Below are 19,752 nucleotides of genomic sequence, written 5' to 3' on the forward strand. Positions count from 1 at the left end.
CTTGACGAAATGACGGCCCGACCGACCATCCGACCGAAAACAAATTCATCCATAAAAAAATCTTGAACACAAGGCAATGCCAGGCCAATGATTGTGACAACGAAAAAAAAATGTGTTCGGTCGATCTGTCCCTGTGCGATGGTGAGATGATGAAAGCCTTCGTCGTGAATAATATTGGCCTACTCTATACGTGTGTGTGAGAGAGTATTTGTGTGGGTTGTAATGCATGCAATAAAGAGGCAGGCAACGTAAGTGGTTGGTTGGTTGTTTGGTTGGTGGCCTGCTACCCGTAGCATGTTTGACGGTGTGAAGTTGTTCATTTCATTTCGTGTTGACTCGATTCTGTTCGTTCAAACATATCTACACATACCTTCATACATATATATATTTTTGTCATTACACACATGTTTACACATTGTGAGGGGTTATGGTTTTGTTTTCGATTTCATGACTTGAGAGTTGTCTTTTTTTTTGTTGGTTTGTTTGAAAACAACTCTGCTGCTCTCTCACCTCTCTTGCACAACCATTTGGTTGGAGCAGAGATGGAAAAGAGTAATTACTGCTATTTTTTTTTAAAGAAAATCCATTTAAATGAGTTCTAATGAAAAAAAAAAAAAAACTAATTAGGAAAAGATTTATAATTTCAAGGATAATTAGAGATAGGAAAATTTTGAAAATTTTAGAAAATATCCCATTTGGGAAATTTTAAAAAATATCCCATTTTGAATTTTTTTTTGGGGAAATTTTTGTTTGCTTTGGAATTTAATTGGTGAGAATGGTTGTAAATACCAGGATTAGGATATTTATTGCCAGGAATTGGATATTTATTGTTTTCGGTGGTTAATTTTCCAAAAATAGATCACTAACCTAAATTTCCCTTCGAGGGAAATTTTCATTTGGTGAGGGGTGAATTTTATTCATCAAGAAATAATAAAAATATTGGATCCAAATGTGTCTAGAAGGTAAAATAAATCAAATTTAAAGGTTCTTGGAAAATTTCCCTTTTGGGATATTTTTAGGTAAATTTTTGTTGACACCGGAAATTGGTTATTTAATTGGTCAGTACTTCATTTTTGAGGTTAATTTTCCAAAAATATGCCTTCGAACCCAGATTTCCCTTTGAGGGAAATTTTTATTTATGGAGAAAAAAATTAAATATTGAATGCAAATGTGTCCAGGAGGCAAAAGAAAACAAATTTTAAGGTTTTTAGAAAATTTCCCTTTTGGGATATTTTTAGGGAATTTTTTGTTTACCAAATTTCCTGTTGAGGGAAATTTTTATTTATTAAGATAAAATTGAAAAATTCATTGGAATATTTTGGGGTCCGAAAGAAGACAATTTTGGGGTTTTTTGGTAAATTTCTCTTTTGGGCAATTTTTAGGTAAATTTTTGTTAACACCGGAAATTGGTTATTTAATGGTTATTTAAGTACTCCATTTTTGAGATAAATTTTTCAAAAATAGGTTTCTAACCCAAATTTCCCGTTGAGGGAAATTTTTATTTATTAAAATAAAATTGAGAAATTCATGGGAAATATTTTGGGGCTAAAAAGAAAACAATTTTGGGGGTTTTTGAAAAATTTCCCTTTTGGGATATTTTTAGGGAAATTTCTGTTAACATTGGAAATTGACTATTTAATGGGCTAGCATTCATTTTTGAGATTAATTTTTCCAAATATGCCTTCGAAACCAAATTTCCCTCAAAGGGAAATTTTTGTTTATGAAGGAAAAAATTAAATATTGGATGCAAATATGTCTAGGAGGCAAAACAAACCTAATTTTACGGTGTTTGAAAAATTTCCCTTTTGGGATATTTTTAGGGAAATTTTTGTTGACATCGGAAATTAACCATTTAATGGGTCATTTTAATCATTTTAACTAAGTTTTACAAAATATGCCTTCTAGCCCAAAATTTCCCTTGGAGGGAAATTTTATTTTATGGAGAAAAAATGTAAATGGCAGACACATAGATTTTCTCATGGGAGATCAAAAGAAGCAAATCAAAAGAGACAAAATCCTCCTTAAATAAACTCCAAAAGGTCTGGTAAACTTCGAGAAGATCTGGTCTGAAGATGGCATGGCAGATCGGACCATTCTTTTTAAATAATGCCCCCCCCTCCTCTTTTATCAAACAAAGAAGTCAACATTTTTGAATAATTATGACTCCAACAAAATGCGAAATAAGCTTCCGATTCTCTTCAAATTTCACACATCCCAATATTATTACCAACACAAGAACTGGTGTGAAAATGGTAGATATCGGTCCACTCCTTCTGGTACCTCCCCCACAACGGGTTAAAATTTTTGAATAATTGTAATTTGAATAAGATCTTAAAAAAGCAGCCGAATACGTTAATACTAGGCACATTTCTATATTTTTATTAACACATCATATGGTGTGAAGATGGAATATATAGGTTCACTTCTTCTGGTACCTCTCCCACAAAGGGGCCAACATTTTGAATAATTATATTTGTCATAAAATACGAAATAAGCCTCCGACTCTCTTTAAATTTCACACATCCCAATATTTCTATCCAAACAAGATCTGGTGTGAAGATGGAATATATCGGACCACTCCTTCTGGTACCTCCCCCACAAATGGGGTCAAAATTTGAAATAATCAAAATGCTCATAAAATCCGAAATGAGCATTTGATTCTCTTTTAATTTCGCACATCAACATATTTCTTCCAAGACAAAATCTGGTCTGAAGATGATACATATCGGTCCACACCTTCTGGTACCTCCCCCACAAATGGTTCGAAATTTTGAATAACTAAAATGCTCATAAAATGCGAAATAAGTATCCGATTCCGTTCAAAGTCGGTACATCGCAATATTTTTTTTAACTCAAGATCTTTTGTGAAGATGGTAGATATCGGCCCACCCCTTCGTATACTTCCCCCACAAAGGGGTCAAAATTTTGAATAACCAAAATGTTAATAAAATGCAAAAAACGGATTAGATTCTTTTCATATTTCACACATCCTTATATTTTTATCCAAACAAAATGGAGTATAAAGATGGGCTAGATCGGACCACTCCTTCTGGTACATCCCCCACAAAGGGGGCAAAATTTTTGAATTACCAAAACGTGCATAAAATGCGAACTAAGTATCCTATTCTTTCCAAATTCCACCCTTTCCAATATTTCTACTAATACAAGCTCTGGTGTGAAGATGGGTCATATCGGTCCACTCCTTCTGGTACCTCCCCCACAAATGAGTCAAATTTTTTTACCAATTTTAACTCTCATAAAATTCTAAATAAGCACTCGATTCTCTTCAAATTTCAAACAATAACAATAAAAAACATATTTAGGAAATTCCCTATCGTATTTTATTTTATCTATTTTATTTATTTATTTATTTTTTTTTTTTTTGATATATTTTTTTTTTTTAAATTTAAATTTCACCCCAAAAATAAACCAAACATTTCAAACGATTTCATCACGAAATCCCCCCACCCCATCTCCTTTGCCATAGGCCTAAATCAGACAATCAACAAAAAAAAAAATCATTAAAAAAATACAAAATTATCAAAAAAAATAAATAAAAATGTGTGTAAAGGTTGCAACACAATGTAATTATTGCACAATGCCAGCTCTGGTGACATTACAACACAACACTTTTGGTTTTTGGCTGAGCAAACAGCGACACACACACTCATGAGGAGAGACGTGCCAGCAACAACAACACCACTACCACAAGAAACAGGTCTTTGAAATTCAATGTAAGGGGGACACAACAACGACATCGACGACGACGACGACAAGGTACTCGTCTGTTGTCGTTGATATTTTGGTAGGCGGCCGGTGTTGTTTGTTGTTAATGTTGTTGTTGTTATTTTTGTTAGCTATTGGGAAATAATGAAAACGAGAGTGTAGTGAGTAATTGAATGACTGACTCTAACTGACTATCTACGAAAAAGGGAAGTGCGAGCAAACCCCCCAAAATCAAATTTGTAGGAGAGCGGCTGTGTGTTTGAATGGTTCAGAGGCCATCATAACTATGGTGATGTTGTTGTTGTTGTTGCTATTATTATTTTCATAATACCCCAATGATATTGACATGACGAAATGCCGCTAATAAAAATAAAACAACGAACGAAAAAAAAAATTAAAACTAAAAATGCGAAAAGAATGTATAATGAGGTTCGCCTTAAGTGTGTGTGTGTGTGTGTGCGTCCGTGTCTGTGTGCCCCACAGTCCAATGTGTGTTTGTGTGTCACACAGATACTGAATAACCGAGTTGTTGCTGTGTGTGACTGTTGTTGTTGCATGATTAAGTAGAGCACAAAAGGCAAAACAAAATAAAAGATTTGAATAGGTTGAGTGGTAGTCAGAGAGAGAGAGAGATGGAGAGGGGCCAAGAGAGAGGAGAGTTGGTTTTTTTTTATTTGGAGAGGTTATATGTACTGTGTGTGTGAATGCGTGTATTGGAAACCCCAAAACACATTGACATACATTCACCGAAAGAAAAAAAAAAATAATTTTTTCGTCGTCATGGCAGGATGGGAGGCAGGGAGGGTGAAAGAAGGGAGACAACAAAATGTGAATAAAATATAATCGAATCGAGTCGAAGAAAAAAATTAAAGCAAACCTCAACAGCACCAACAAAAATGTAAATAAAAGTAAAATTATTTTGGGTCTTGGGATAGGTCGCCGCCGTCGTTGTCGTTTTATTTTGTGCTTTTTCATGGTTTCATTTTTTCTTTTTTTGATTTTGATTTTTTTTTTCTTTTCAACGTCGTCGTCGTCATTCACGTAGCTATTTCTGGCCAAACGAAAATTGATAAAAGTTTCGCATTAAAATATTTTCAAATAAACACCTTTTTTATCGCATTTACAATATTGTTTCGCTTGGCGTTAGCTAGAAATTTTAAGGCTTTGTACTGTGGAGTTGGATGGATGGATAAATGGAGGGATGGATAAAAAATGGATTTTTATTTAAAACTTATGTTTTTTTTTTCTGTGGTCATGGACCAAAACCAAGCTGTGATAAAATATTTATAATTAAAATTTTTTATGAAAACAAAAAAAAAAAAAAAAAAAACAAAGCTAACGCAAAACAAATTTCAAATTAAAAGCTTTCACCACCATCCGTATCGAAATGTGGATTTATGTAAGAAGAAGAAGAAGGAAATACAAAATAAAACAAATTAAAAAATATTAATTAATAATTAAAATAATAATGATAATAAAAATTTAAAGATATAAATCAAAATTTAAAAAATATAAAAATTAAAAAAAATAATTAAAAATTAAAAAATAAATAAAAAAATTAATAATAAAAATTAAAATTAAAAAAAATAAATCAGAATTACCAAAAAAAAAAATTAAAAAAATATTACAATTTAAAAAAAAATAATTAAAAAATTTAAAAAATAAAAAAATTATTAAAATAATAATTAAAAATTATTTTTTTTATAATTGAATCGAAAATTAAAACAAATCAGAGAAAAATCAAATAAAACTATGACGGGGCAAAACAAACAAATTAAAAAAAAAATAATAATTAATAATTAACAAAATAATAAAAAATATAAAAAATAAAAAATTATAAAAATGAAAAATAAACAATTAAAAATTAAAAAAATAATTAAAAATTATAAAAAAAAGAATAATTAAAAATTATCTTTTTATAATTGAATCGAAAATTAAAACAAATCAGAAAATTTTTAAATAAAAATATGAATGGGCAAATCCGATAAATAAAGAAGAAGGAGAAAATACAAAATAAGACAAATTAAAAAATAATTAAAATTCAAAAAAAAAAAAAAAAATAAAAATTAATAAATTAAAAATTACAAAAAATAAAAAAAATTAAAAAAATAATTAAAAATTAAAAAAGTTATTAAAAATTATAATAAATAAAAAAAAAATATTAAAAATTATATATTTCATAATTGAATCGAAAGTTAAAACAAATCAGAAAAATTTCAAATAAAAATATGACGGGGCAAATCCGATAAATAAAGAAGAAGGAGGAAATACAAAATAACACAAATTAAAAAATAATCAAAAATAAATAAAAATTAAAAAAAAATATTATAAATTAAAACAAAATAATTTAAAATTAAAAAAAAATTAAAAATTATTTTTTTTTATAATTAAATCGAAAATTAAAACAAATCAGAAAAATTTCAAATAAATATATATAGTACGAAGAAAAAACGATAAATAGAGGGAATATACTGCAGATTATAGAAGTAGTGCTAAGAAAAGAGGTGGTGTGTAGCGGTGTTTTGGACGTTTTCAGCGCCAAGTAGCCAAAATTAACAGAAAAAAAATTAACAAATTAAAAAAAAATAATAATTAATTTTTTTTAATTGAACTGAATATTAAAACAAAATAGTGAAATTGAAATTGGGACAGAAAATTTTCAAAAAAAAAAAAAAAAAAAAAAAATTAGGGGAAAAATCAATTAATTACAGGGAACTTCCTACAAATTATGAAAATAGAGTTAAAAAATGAAGAGTCGAATATTGGCATTTTTGTAATGAAATTTTGTGTACAATTATTCCTTTTTTGACAGCCTCCGCTTAAAATGCAATTTTAGGTGTCTTTCAGGTATCAACTTGAAAAAAGTCCGGGGAAAAATTAATCCAAAAAATTAGAGAATATTTTTTTTTGGAACATTGAGGCTTTTATTTTTTAAATATGTAATGGAAATACAGTTTTCCTTTCTTTGGCGACTCATAGTGAAATCTGATGAAGAATAATTTTGTCTTTGACATCATCTCTCCAAAATCATGCTTTATTCGAGATTTTTGCACAAATTTACACAAAGTATGGGTTTTAACCCTAAAATGAGTTTTTCATATTTTTGAAATCCTGGTCTTTGAGACTTTTGATGTCTCCTAGGGCCCATAGTAGAATTTAATTGCAAATAATTTTGTAGAATATTTTGTCAGGCTATGACCCCGTTTAAAGGGAGTTTTTAGTCATATTTTGAAAAATGGACCAAAATGACCCCTTTGTTGACTGGCTTGAAGGTTAAAATTCCTAACACAAATATTTCTTGTATTGTTATCTGCAATATTGCCAAAGACCCCATATACCTAAGATGCATGGATTCCCAGAAATTTTAATCCGAAAAAGTCCCGAAGAAAAATGTATAAAAAAAAAATAGAAAATATTTTCTTTTTTTAATTTAAATAAATATTTTCTTTATTTCCAATGGAAATAGAGATTTCCTTTCTTCGGTGACTTATAGTGAAATTTGATGAGGAATATTTCCGTCTTTTACCACATCTTTCTACGCTTCACGCTTTATTGGAGATTTTAGCATAAACTCACGCAAAGTATGGGTTTTAACCCTAAAATGAGTTTTTCATATTGAATTGCTGATGTTTGGCTAAGATTTAGACTTTGCACGTCTTCTGGGACCCATAGTAGAATCCTATGACAAATAATTTTGTAGAATATTTTGTTAGGCTATGACCCCGTTTAAAGGTAGTTTTTAGTTATATTTTCAAAAAAGGACCAAAAAGACCCCTTTCGTGGGTGACTTGAGGGTTAAAATTCCCAACACAAATAATCCTTGTATTGTTATCTGCAATATTGCCGAAGACACTATATACCTAAAATGCATGGATTCCAAGGAATCTTGAAACTAAAGAATTTCCAAAGTTATGGAAGAGGGGGGGAACTTGCCCCCTCTATTTTTGGTTACATAGCCATTTACACTTTAAAAACGCCAATACACGTGTCTTCTGTTCGCAGTAGAGTTGTGTCAATCTAGTACACCAGCTCCTCAACGTATAAGTGATTTCAAAAATTACATATCACTCATACGCCGAGTTTTCATACAAAAACTACCGGAGTCCATGGGACAGGGTAAGCAACTTATTCGATGGTAGATCGAACTAGATTGGTACAATTCTAGTTTTTAGCTCTTCTCTCAGCCTAAATCTGCTGGATATTTCGAGTAATTATTTTTTAGTGTTCCGCAGTGTTATTTTCAGTTGGAGTTTATTTTTCTCAAAAATTCCCCTCTTCCAAGGGAAATTTTTATTCGAAGGAAAATTTTTATTTCCAAAATTTTTTTTTTTTTGAAAAGGACGCCACATATTATTTTCAGAGATTTTTTGGGAAATTTCCCTTTTGGGAAATTTTTAGGGATTTATTTTTTTTGACATTAGAAATGGACATTTTAAGCGAGGCCTGCACACTTCTAGCCCCCACGAATTGAAGATGTCTCAATTTCAGAGGGTTTTGGAAAATTTCCTTTTTGGGATATTTTTATGTGTTGCCCAATGTTATTTGTTGACACTCAAAATGGATATTTTAAGGAAGGTCTGCTCACAAAATTGAAGATGTCTCAATTTCAGAGATTTTTGGAAAATGTCATTTTTAGGAAATTTTTATGTGTTGCCCAATGTTATTTTCAGTTGGAGTTTCTTTTTTTTCAAAAATCCCCCTTCTCCAAGGCAAAATTCTCTTCCAAGGAAAATTTTTATTTCCAAATTTTTTATTTTTTTTTTTTTTTTTTTTTTTTTGAAAACGGTTGCAAAGGTCTGCGAGGATCTTCAGAAATTATTTTCAGAGATTTTTGAAAATTTTCCCTTTTTAGGAAATTTTTAGGGAATTTTTTTTTGACACTGAAATGGACATTTTAAGCGAGGCCTGCTCACTTCTAGCCCCCACAAATTGAAGATGTCTCAATTTCAGAGGGGTTTTGGAAAATTTCCTTTTGGGAAATGTTTATGTGTTGCCCAATGTTATTTTCAGTTGGAGTTTTTTTTTTCCAAAAATCACCCTCTTCTAAGGAAATTTTTTCTGCGAAGGAAAGTTTTTATTTCCTAAAAAAAAATTATTATTTTTATTTTTTGTTCCGCAGTTTTATTTTCAGTTGGAGTTTCTTTTTTTTTTCAAAAATCCCCCTTCTCCAAGGCAAAATTCTCTTCCAAGGGAAATTTTTATTTCCTTTTTTTTTTTTTTTTTTTTTTTGAAAACGGTGCCAAATGTCTTTGATGATTTTCGGAAACCAATTTCTGAGATTGTTAGGGATTTTTTTTTTTTTTTTGACACTCAAAATGGTTATTTTAAGGGAGGTCTGCTCACTTCTTGCCCCCACAAAATTGAAGATGTCTCAATTTCAGAGATTTTTGGAAAATGTCCTTTGTCCAATGTTATTTTCAGTTGGACTCTTCCAAGGAAAATTTTTCTTTGAAGAAAAATTTTAATTTCCCAAGAAAAAAAATTTAAAGACGGCACAAAATGGTTGTAAGAATCCTCAGAAATAAATTTCAGGAAAATTTTGGAAAATTTCCTTTTTTGGAAATTTTTGTTAACCCTCAAAATGGACATTTTAAGAGAGACTTGCTCCTCAAAATTGAAGATGTCTCAATTTCAGAGGTTTTTGGAAAGTTGGATAAAGTTCCTATTTTGTTGTGGGGAAACATGTAAAATGCTCTCAATGCGGATTCGATTTTCAAAAAAGGAAATTTAATTTTCCAAAAAAAAAAAAATTCTAACCTCACTTTTCCCTATTCTGGCGGCAATTTTCTTCTCTTGTTTCCATGAAAAATTAAATATTTTCCTTTTTCTGCAGATTTTTCCCATTTAAGCCTTTCAGCATCTCTCCCCTGTAGTTTGGAGGCATATCGGAACATGATAACCCATAAAATCCTTTGATTTCCTCTTTTTTCCAACAACAGCCACCCAATCGTCCCCACCCCACCGTATACCCATTACGTTATCATCATCATAACTACGTAATATTACTAAACTACGACACACACGACCACCAGAACCAGCTGTGGTGGGTCCGCAAAAGGCAAAAATATTTGTAGGCAGGCATTCAATTCAATGATGATGTTGTTGTTGTTGTTGCCAGTAACAACAGAAGCCTCAACAACATTTTTTTTCCGCACAGCTTTGCGCTAGCATTTGTTGTTGTTGTTGGGCCCCTTTTTTTTGTTGATTTCAAAGTTTTTTTGTTTTGTTTTGATTTTTTATTTTCTCAGTTCTATTCCAGCAGATACTTGATAATGAGAAGGCATGAACGAAAACTAGAAAACATCATAGAAATGAAAAGCAAAACAAAAAGACCCTGCCCCAATATGGAAAACAAAATAATGATGAGAATATAAAAAAAAAAACTTGAAGCGAACCATGACTTAGAAGCCCGCAAATGATGTACGCAGAAAAAATCAATAAAAAACTTTTTTTTTTATTTGTCATAGATTTTTTTTCAATTTCTTAAAAAACCGGGAGATTTATACTCAGCAGAGGTAAATGAGGGTTTTCCAGAGGAAATCTTTTATTCAGCCAAGGCTAAAATGGGGTTTTCTGTAGGAAATCAAATTTATTTTTAAAACTGTCGGGATTGAGACTTTTACAAGACAACTTCGATTTTGAGAGGCAGGGGCTAGAGAAGAGCAAGCCTCTCTTAAAATGTCAATTTAAAAAGTTAACAAAAATTTCCCAAAAATTCCCCAAAAAGGGCAACCTTCCAAAAACCTCTGAAATTGAGACATCTTCAATTTTGAGGGACTAGAAGTGAGCAAGCCTCTCTTAAAAATGTCAAATTTTAGGGATTAACAAAAATGTCCCAAAAAGTAAATTTGAAATTTATTTCTGAGGATCCTTACAACCATTTTGTGCAGCCTTCAATTTTTTTTCTTGGGAAATTAAAATTTTTTTTTTTTTTATTTTTTTTATTATTATTTTTTTTATTTTTTAAAATTTCCCTTGGAAGCGGAGGATTTTTGAGAAAAAAAAACTCCAACTGAAAATAACATTGGACAAAGGACATTTTCCAAAAATCTCTGAAATTGAGACATCTTCAATTTTGTGGGGTCTAGAAGTGAGCAGACCTCCCTTAAAATATCAATTTTGAGTGTCAAAAAAAAAAAAAATCCCTAAAAATTTCCCAAAAGAGAAATTTTCCAAAAAATCTCTGAAATTGATTTCTGAAGATCCTCGATGACTTTTGGAACCGTTTTCAAAAAAAAAAAAAAAAAAATTGGAAATAAAAATTTCCCTTGGAAGAGAATTTCGCCTTGGAGAAGGGGGATTTTTGAAGAAAAAGAAACTCCAACTGAAAATAACACTGGGCAATACATAAAATTTTCCCAAAAAGGACATTATCTGAAAGAGTTATTCAAATAATTTTAAGAAAACCTAATTATCCGAACCCATTGAAAGAACAATCAACCTTACCCGAATACTGGGGAAGAATTATCATCGATATCCGAATAGTCTAGAGGCATTATCCGAATAGTCTAGAAGCATTATCTACATTATCCGAATACATCAAAAGCATTATTCAAATTATTCGAACACTGTATAGAGCCATTGACCATGTTATCCGAATATTCTGGAATCTTTATCCACCTTATCCGAACACTGTAAAAGCTTTATCCACAATATCGAAATTCTCTGGATGCTTCATCCACATTATCCGAATACTCTGGAATATTTATCCACTTTATCCGAACAATGTAGAGGCTTTATTCACATTCTCCGAATTCTCTGGATAGTTTATCCACATTTTCCGAACACTGTAGAAGCTTTATTCACATTATCCGGATACTCTGGAATCGTTATCCACTTTATACGAACATTATAAATAATTTATCCACATTATCCGAAGACTGTAGAAGACCTATCCACATTATCCGAACATTGTAGAGGCATTATCCACGTTATCTGAATAGTCTAGAAGCCTAATCCCATTATCCGCGTTATCCGTGTGACATAAATAGGTTAAAATTAGGCTTAAAATTTTATTCCGAAAACGTATAATCACTATTTATGTTATACGGATAACAAAAATGCTTTATCCGAATTATCCGTTTTATCCAGAAATGCAAAAAATTAACAAAAAAGGCATTATCCGCTTTATCCATGTTATCCAAATGCTCAAAATGTTATTCCGATAACGTATAAACACTGTTTATGTTACACGGATAGCAAAAATGACTTATCCGCTTTATCCAGAAATGCAAAAATTGTATAAACCATATTATCCGTTTTATCCAAAATTGCAGAAATTGCATTATCCTCACTATCTAAGTTGCGTAGATGAAAATGTTGATAATTTTGGATTATCCACGTTATCCATTTTATCCGGAAATGCAAAAAAAATGCGAAAAATTCCATTATCCGTTTTATCCGAACAATATAGATGCTATTCTGATAACATGTAGACACTATTTTTTCATGGAAATGGCAAAAATGTTTTATCCGCATTATCCGTTTTATCCAGAAATGGAAAAAAATGTGAAAAAGGATAAAAAAAACTTTATCCATTTTATCCACGATTGAAGAATTTCCCTTTTCCTATTCCATAAATGCAAAAAATTGCTTTATCCGCGTTATCCACTTTATCCGTTTTATCCATATAGGCAAAAATTATTAAAAAAAAATCATTACCCGATTTATGCAGTTTATCCAAAATTGCAGAAATTTTTATAAAAATCGAATTCAATTGAAAAATTAATAAAAAAAAATGATTATCCGCATTATCCGTTTTATCCGAAATTTCAAAAAAATGTGAAAATTATATTATCCGCGTTATCCACTTTATCCGTTTTATCCATAAATGTAAAAAAATTATAAAAATTGCTTTATCCGAATCTTAAATGATATCCAAAATTGCAGAAATTATTTATCCGTAAAAATCGAATTTAGCTCATTATCCTAGTTCGGAAAAAAATGATTATCCGCATTATCCGTTTTATCCAGAAATGCAAAAAAATATGAAAAATTACATTATCCGTATTATCCGAAGAAAATAAATGCTTCTCGGTTAACAAATAAACCACATTTTCTTCATGGAAATGGCAAAAATGCTTTATCCGCATTATCCGTTTTATCCAGAAATGTAGAAAATGTGAAAAAGGATAAAAAAAACTTTATCCATTTTATCCGCGATTACAGAAATTCCCTTTCCCTATTCCATAAATACAAGAAATTGCTAAAATTGTTTTATCCGCATTATCCACTTTATCCGTTTTATCCATAAATGCAAATAACAATGACAAATACATTATCCGAATCTTGAATGTTATCCAAAATTGCAGAAATTATTAAAATAATCGAATTTAGCTCATTATCCTAGTACGGAAAAATAATAAAAAATATTATCCGCCCTATCCGTTTTATCCAAAAATGAAAAAAATGCGAAAAATTATATTATCCGTGTTATCCGAAGAAAATAAATGCTTCTCGGATAACATATAAACAACATTTTCTTCATGGAAGTGGCAAAAATGCTTTATCCATTTTATCCGTTTTATCCAGAAATGAAAAAAAAAATTTATAAAAAATGCTTTATCCGTTTTATCCAAGACTACAGAAATTGCCTTTTCCTATTCCATAAATGCAAAAAAATTGCTAAAATTGCTCTATCCTCATTATCCACTTTATCCGTTTTATCCATAAATGCAAAAAATTATGAAAAAATCACTATCCGAACCTTGAATGTTTTCCAAAATTGCAGAATTTTTTATAAAAATCGAATTTAGCTCATTATCCTTGTTCGGAAATTTTAAAAAAATTATTATCCGCATTATCCGTTTTATCCAAAATTTGAAAAAATTTAAAAAATTGTATTATCCTCATCATTCAAGTTTCCTGAAATGCAATAACGCGGATAATAATATTTTTACTCATTAAATGTCATTATCCACATTATCCGCATCATCCGTTTTATCCGAAATTTAAAAAAAAAATGTAAAAATTGCATTATCCTCATCATCCAAATTTGTAGAAATGCAATAATTGAGCAAAAAATGTCTTTATCCGCGTTATCCACTTTATCCGTTTTATCCATAAATGTAAAAAATTATAAAAATTGCTTTATCCGAATCTTAAATGATATCCAAAAATGCAGAATTTTTTATAAAAATCGAATTTAACTTATTATTCTAGTTCGGAAAAATAATAAAAAATATTATCCGCATTATCCGTCTTATCCAAAATTTCAAAAAAAAAAAAAATTAAAAAATTGTATTATCCTCATCATCAAAGTTTGCAGAAATGTAATTACGCGGATAATGATATTTTTACTCATTAAATGTCATTATCCGCGTTATCCACATTATCCGTTTTATCCGCTTTATCCGAAATTAAAAAAAAAATGTAAAAATTGTATTATCCTCATCATCCAAATTTGTAGAAATGCAATAATTGAGTTAAAAAAAATGCATAATCCGCATTATCCACATTATCCGCATTATCCGTTTTATCCGAAATTTCCAAAAAAATGTAAAAATTGTATTATCCTCATCATCCAAGTTTCCAGAAATGCAATAATTGAGCAAAAAATGTCATTATCCGCGTTATCCACCATTATCCGTTTTATCCAAAATTTCAAAAAAATTGAAAAATTGTATTATCCTCATCATCTAAGTTCCCAGAAATGCAATAAATGAGTTAAAATGACATTATCCGCGTTATCCACCATTATCCGTTTTATCCATAAATGCAAAAAATTATGAAAAAATTACTATCCGAACCTTGAATGTTATCCAAATTATAGATATTATTATAAAAATCGAATTTATCTCATTATCCTAGTTCGGAAAAATAATAAAAAATGATTATCCGCATTATCCGTTTTATCCAAAAATGAAAAAAAAAAATGCAAAAATTACATTATCCGAAGAAAATAAATGTTTCTCGATTAACATATAAACAATATTTTCTTCATGGATATAGAAAAAATGCTTTATCCATTTTATCCGTTTTATCCAGAAATGAAAAAAAATTATAGAAAAATGCTTTATCCGTTTTATCCAAGACTACAAAAAAGCCTTTTCATTTCAGGTTCAAGAATGAAAAAAAAAATTGCTAAAATTGCTTTATCCGCGTTATCCTCTTTATCCGTTTTATCCGAAATTTAAAAAAAAAATGTAAAAATTGTATTATCCTCATCATCCAAGTTTCCTGAGATGCAATAAATGAGGCAAAAATGTCATTATCCGCGTTATCCACTTTATCCGTTTTATCCAAAATTTCAAAAAAAAAATAAAAATTGTATTATCCTCATCATCTAATTTCTTAGAAATGTAATAAATGAGTAAACAATTTCATTATCCGCGTTATCCACCATTATCCGTTTTATCCGCTTTATCCGAAATTTTAAAAATTTTATTATCCTCATCATCCAAGTTTTCAGAAATGCAATAAATGAGTAAAAAATTTCATTATCCGCGTTATCCACCATTATCCGTTTTATCCACAATGAATAAAAATTGATTATCCGTTTTATCCATGAATTCCAAAAATTTAAAAAAAAAATTATCCCCATTATCCGTGTCTTCAAAAAATTATAAAATTATCCGCTTTATCCATTTTATCCATTTTTTCATTTAAATTAAAAAATAATTTAAAAAAAACTGTTTCTTTTACTCACCTTCCAGCTTCATTCCCACCTCCAGACACTTCTGGAAACGACAGTACGGACACCGTTTGCGCTGCGTCTTGTCGATGTGACAGGAGCGTTCGGCCACACACGTATAGACCTTTTTGTTTTGTACGGTGCGCTTAAAGAAACCCTTGCACGACTCACAGGTGAGCAGGCCATAATGATAGCCGCTCACCTTGTCCCCGCACACAGGACACAACTCCTCGAACAGATGTTTGAAATCTATGACATCCGGCGTGGAACCGCTGGCGGTGGCACTGGTACCGCCGCCACCACCACCACCCATATGCGATACACCCAAATGTGGAGCCGAGGACGAGGTGGCTGGTGGCAGCAGGGACATATAAGTGCCTGAGGCTGAAGAGGCCGAGGAGCCACCATTGCCGCCACCGCTGTTGACGGCTGAATTTTGGGCGGTATTTAGGGTGACGACACCGTTGATGAGGGCCATGCCCCCCGCAGCGGCGGCATTATTTTGGGAATTGCCACCAGCGCCACCGTTGGCGCTCTGTTGTGAATGCGAGGAGGTGGTGTCCTGATAACCTGTGGGGAATATATATTGAGAGTCGATGTTGTAGATATAGGAATATTGAAAGTTGGGATTGTTGGCAATATTTTGTTGTTGCTGTTGCTGTTGCTGCTGTTGTTGAGGTGGTTGTTGTTGGTAGTGCTGTTGTTGTTGCTGCTGCTGCTGTTGGTGATGATAGTGATGTTGTTGCTGCTGCTGGTGGTGTTGTTGATTTTGATTATGTTGCTGCTGCTGCTGCTGCTGATGGCTGTTGTTGTTGTTGTTGCCGGTCAGATGCAACGTATAGCTGTTGTAGTCCTCGGCATTTAGCTCCGTCTCTGCTGCAGCCGCTGCGGCCGCCGCAGCATTGAGCAGCTGCTGATTTGAATTGGAATTGCCAGCTCCCAGCGCTGGACTGGAGGGTTGCTCCTGTTCCAATTGCAACGAAAACGGTGACATATTGAGCGACGATATAAACGACGCCGTCGCTTGTTGTTGTTCCATTTTCAATAACATTTTTTCAAAACATAAATGGAGTTAAGGGTCTGGGCGGTTGGAAATTATTTTTGAAATTCACGATTTTTTTCCTTTTTTGTTGGGGTAGTTGGAACACAAATGTGGTTTGATGTTGCACAGAGAACAATTAACGGTGGCCGTAGAAAAAGAGAGAGAGAGCGACTGAGAGTGTGAGAGTTGCTTGCCTGGTTTGTTTTGATTTTACGTTGTTATTTTTGTGTGTGTGTGTGTTGTTGTTGTTGTTATTGCAAGGCCAGTATGCTTTACGCGAGTGCACTTAGCCCAATTTCAAGGCATATAATTCTCAATGACTTTGTGAGGAAATTTTTATTTTTACAATTTTGCGATTTTTACACTTTTATTGTATTTTAACGGATATTGCAAGGCTTTTCCAAGAATATTTGGGTTGCTGAACTATTTTCCTTTGAAATTATTTTTTTTTTTCAAAGAAATTTTCAAAATAATTTTTTTTTATTATTATTTTAATATAATTAATTTTTTTTTAAATTATTATTTCAATAATTTTTTACATCAAGATTTTTTATTTTATTTTTTAAATTAATTTTTTTGTGTTTTTTTGTTATATTTATTTTTTATTTTTCAATGATATTTTGGTGGTCACTTTTGTTTTGTTTTGGCTTTTCTTTTTCTTTTCTTTATTTTTAGTGTTAAGGCTTATATATTTTTTTGTTTTTATTTATTTTTAAGGCTTAGGATGTGTTTTTGTTTTAACAAAAAAATAAATTTCATGAGGTTTTGGTGGGTTTAATTTTTTTGTTTTAATTTCCGTTTTTTTTTTTTCAAAGGGGGGACGGTAGTTGAAATATATTTATATGTGTATATATCCTTTAAGATTTTCTTTTGTTGATTTCTGGAAATTTCAAGCAAATCTCTTGCACTGTTTTCCTCGGCAGCCAAGAGATTGTCCACATTTTGGCCAAACTTTTTGTCAAGAACAGAGAACAACACGGGATTTTACTGGTTGCAACAAGGCTTGGGGTTAAATATTTTTTTCTTGTTTTAACAATTTTTTTAATTTTTAAATAGAAATCACAACTTTTGTTTTTTTTTTTCGTGTAATGAAAAAATATATATTTTTTATGATTTTAAATATTTTATTTTATATTTTTTTTATTGTTTGCGTTGAGAAAAATTTGTATTTTGTTTAACAGGTACTTGGTTTGCTTTGAAAAAAGGTTTTTGTTTTTAAATATTTATTTTTTTCTTTAACTTTTTTTACAATTTTTTAACCATTTTGTGGAAGATGATGCAGGGGGAGAGTGGTCTGTTTAGACACATGAAATTGTTGTTATTGTTGTTTTTGTAATATTTTTAAACGTTGTTTTTGGAAAACAAAAAATTGGATTTTTTCCAAGATTTAAAAAAAAAAAAAAATATATTTTTTTTTAAATAAAAAAAAAATAATTAGTGTTTTAACACAAATTTTTTGTTGTTATTGTTGGAAGTTTTTTTTTAAATTTTAATTTAATTTTTTAAAATATTTTTATTTTTTTTAATTTTAGTTTTTATTTTTATTTTTTTTCAGTTATTACATATTTTTTTAACTTAATATTGCTTTTGTAAACTTTTTAAAATTATTTTTTAACAAAGATTGTTGTTGTTTCTGTTAAAAAAAATATTAGAAATTATTAGTTTCTTTTTAATTTTTTTTTAAATAAAATTGGGTTTTTATTGATTTTTTTAAAGTTTTAAACAATTGTTTTGTAATCCCAAGTTTTGCACTTTTTTCAAAACTTTTTTAAAAATATATTGAATTTTTATTTTTTTTTTAGAAATTTTGAAGGTTTTTTAAGTTTTTTTTTTTTTTTTTAATAAAAGTTGTTGTTGGGTTTGTTTTTTTCAAAGCTATTGTTGTTTTCAAATTGTTGTTGTTGTTTTTGTGAATATATTTTTTCCGATTTTTAAACAAAATTTGTTGCTGTTGTTGGGTTTATTTTCAAAACTATTGTTTTTTTTTAAGTTGTTGTTTTTGTGAATATTTTTTTTATTTAAACAAAAAAATCTATTGTTGTTGTTTTTGTTTTTATTCGAAATTTTTTATTTAAACAAAAAATTCTATTGTTGTTGTTTTCATTCGAAATTTTTTTCCATCTGTGTTTTCAATTTTTTTAAACCAAAAATTGTTGTTGTTTTTGGGGATAGTTTTTAGAATATTTTTAAAGCCAAGTTTTCAAAATATATTTTTTTTAAACAAAAAATTTATTATTTTGGGATATTTTTGGATTATTTTTTTCAAACTTAATTTTAAAAAAAAATGTTGTTGTTGTAATTTTTATTTATTTATTTATTTTTATTTATTTATTTTTTTTTTTGATATTATTTTGGCCTTTATTTTTAAAATGTTGTTGTTGTTGTTTTTTGTTTGTTGTGTGATTTTTCAGAATTTTTTTCAAAACTTTTTTTAATTATTTTTTTTTTTAATTTTTATGAAATATTTTTTTCATAATTTTTTGTAACCAAAATTGTTGTTGTTGTTTTTGTGGGAATATTTCTTAGACCTTCCTTCCTTTTAAAAAAAATATTTTTTTGGAAATATTTTTATTTATTTATTTTTATTTATTTAAATCAAAAATGTCGTGATTGTTGTTGTTGTAATTTTTTTAAATTAAAATTTTTGGTGGTCATATTTTTAGGCCTTACTTTTGAAAAAAATTTTATTTATTTATATTTTTTTCTCTTTCAAATCAAAAATGTTGTGGTTGTTGTTGTAGTATTTTTTTTAAACAAAAATTGTTGTTGTTGTTTTTGTGGGAATATTTTTTTAGAATTTTTTTTTCAAACCTTTTTCTTTGAAAATCACTATTTTCTTGATATTGCACTTAAAATGAACTTTGTTTTATTTGTTGTTGTTGTTGCTGTTGTTGTTGGGGGGAAAAGTGCTAAGCCATTTTTACAATAAACATAATCCTGGGGCTGTCATTGTAAAGTCAGAACTTAGACACTTTTTGTTGTTGTTTGTTTGTTTTGGAATTTTTGTTTTTGGGGTTTCCGCAATTTTCCGTTTTGAGATTTTTTGTTTGTTTTATTTTTGAAATAATTGTTTTATTTTTAGTTATTGTTGTGTGTGATTTCTTGTTGTTGTTGTTGCTGTTATATCCATTAAGTGATTTTTTTTGTTGTTGCTATTTAATTTAATGATTTTTTTTTGTTTGTTTCTTGCTTCTTTTGCTATTTTGTTTTATTTTCGCCGAAAACACGACCAACATCAACCACGTATCTCGATTGACTAAACCCAAGTAATGGCGAGGATACCCGCAATACTCTATGGCCACGACGGCGTAAGCTCTGTCTGCGGAGACGTAAACTTCAACGTCTGCAACGG

The 19,752-nt window shown here is 29.9% G+C and overlaps 1 protein-coding gene across 3 annotated transcripts in view; it reads right to left on the bottom strand.

The window, feature by feature from the left end:
- Positions 1-19,752, bottom strand: part of LOC101899172 (nuclear hormone receptor FTZ-F1) — a 180,673-nt gene that overhangs the window by 56,775 nt on the left and 104,146 nt on the right. For 2 of the 3 annotated variants that reach the window (XM_059124017.1, XM_005180590.4), the window contains exon 4: positions 15,374-15,928. In XM_059124017.1, coding sequence (XP_058980000.1) covers positions 15,374-15,928 — 555 coding nt within the window. Of the gene's footprint in view, positions 1-15,373; positions 16,862-19,752 lie in introns of those variants that run through there. The other variant, XM_059124018.1, reaches the window with a different exon arrangement.

Source organism: Musca domestica, unplaced genomic scaffold, assembly GCF_030504385.1.
Source record: "Musca domestica strain aabys unplaced genomic scaffold, Musca_domestica.polishedcontigs.V.1.1 27, whole genome shotgun sequence".
Classification (NCBI taxonomy): Eukaryota; Metazoa; Arthropoda; class Insecta; order Diptera; family Muscidae; genus Musca; species Musca domestica.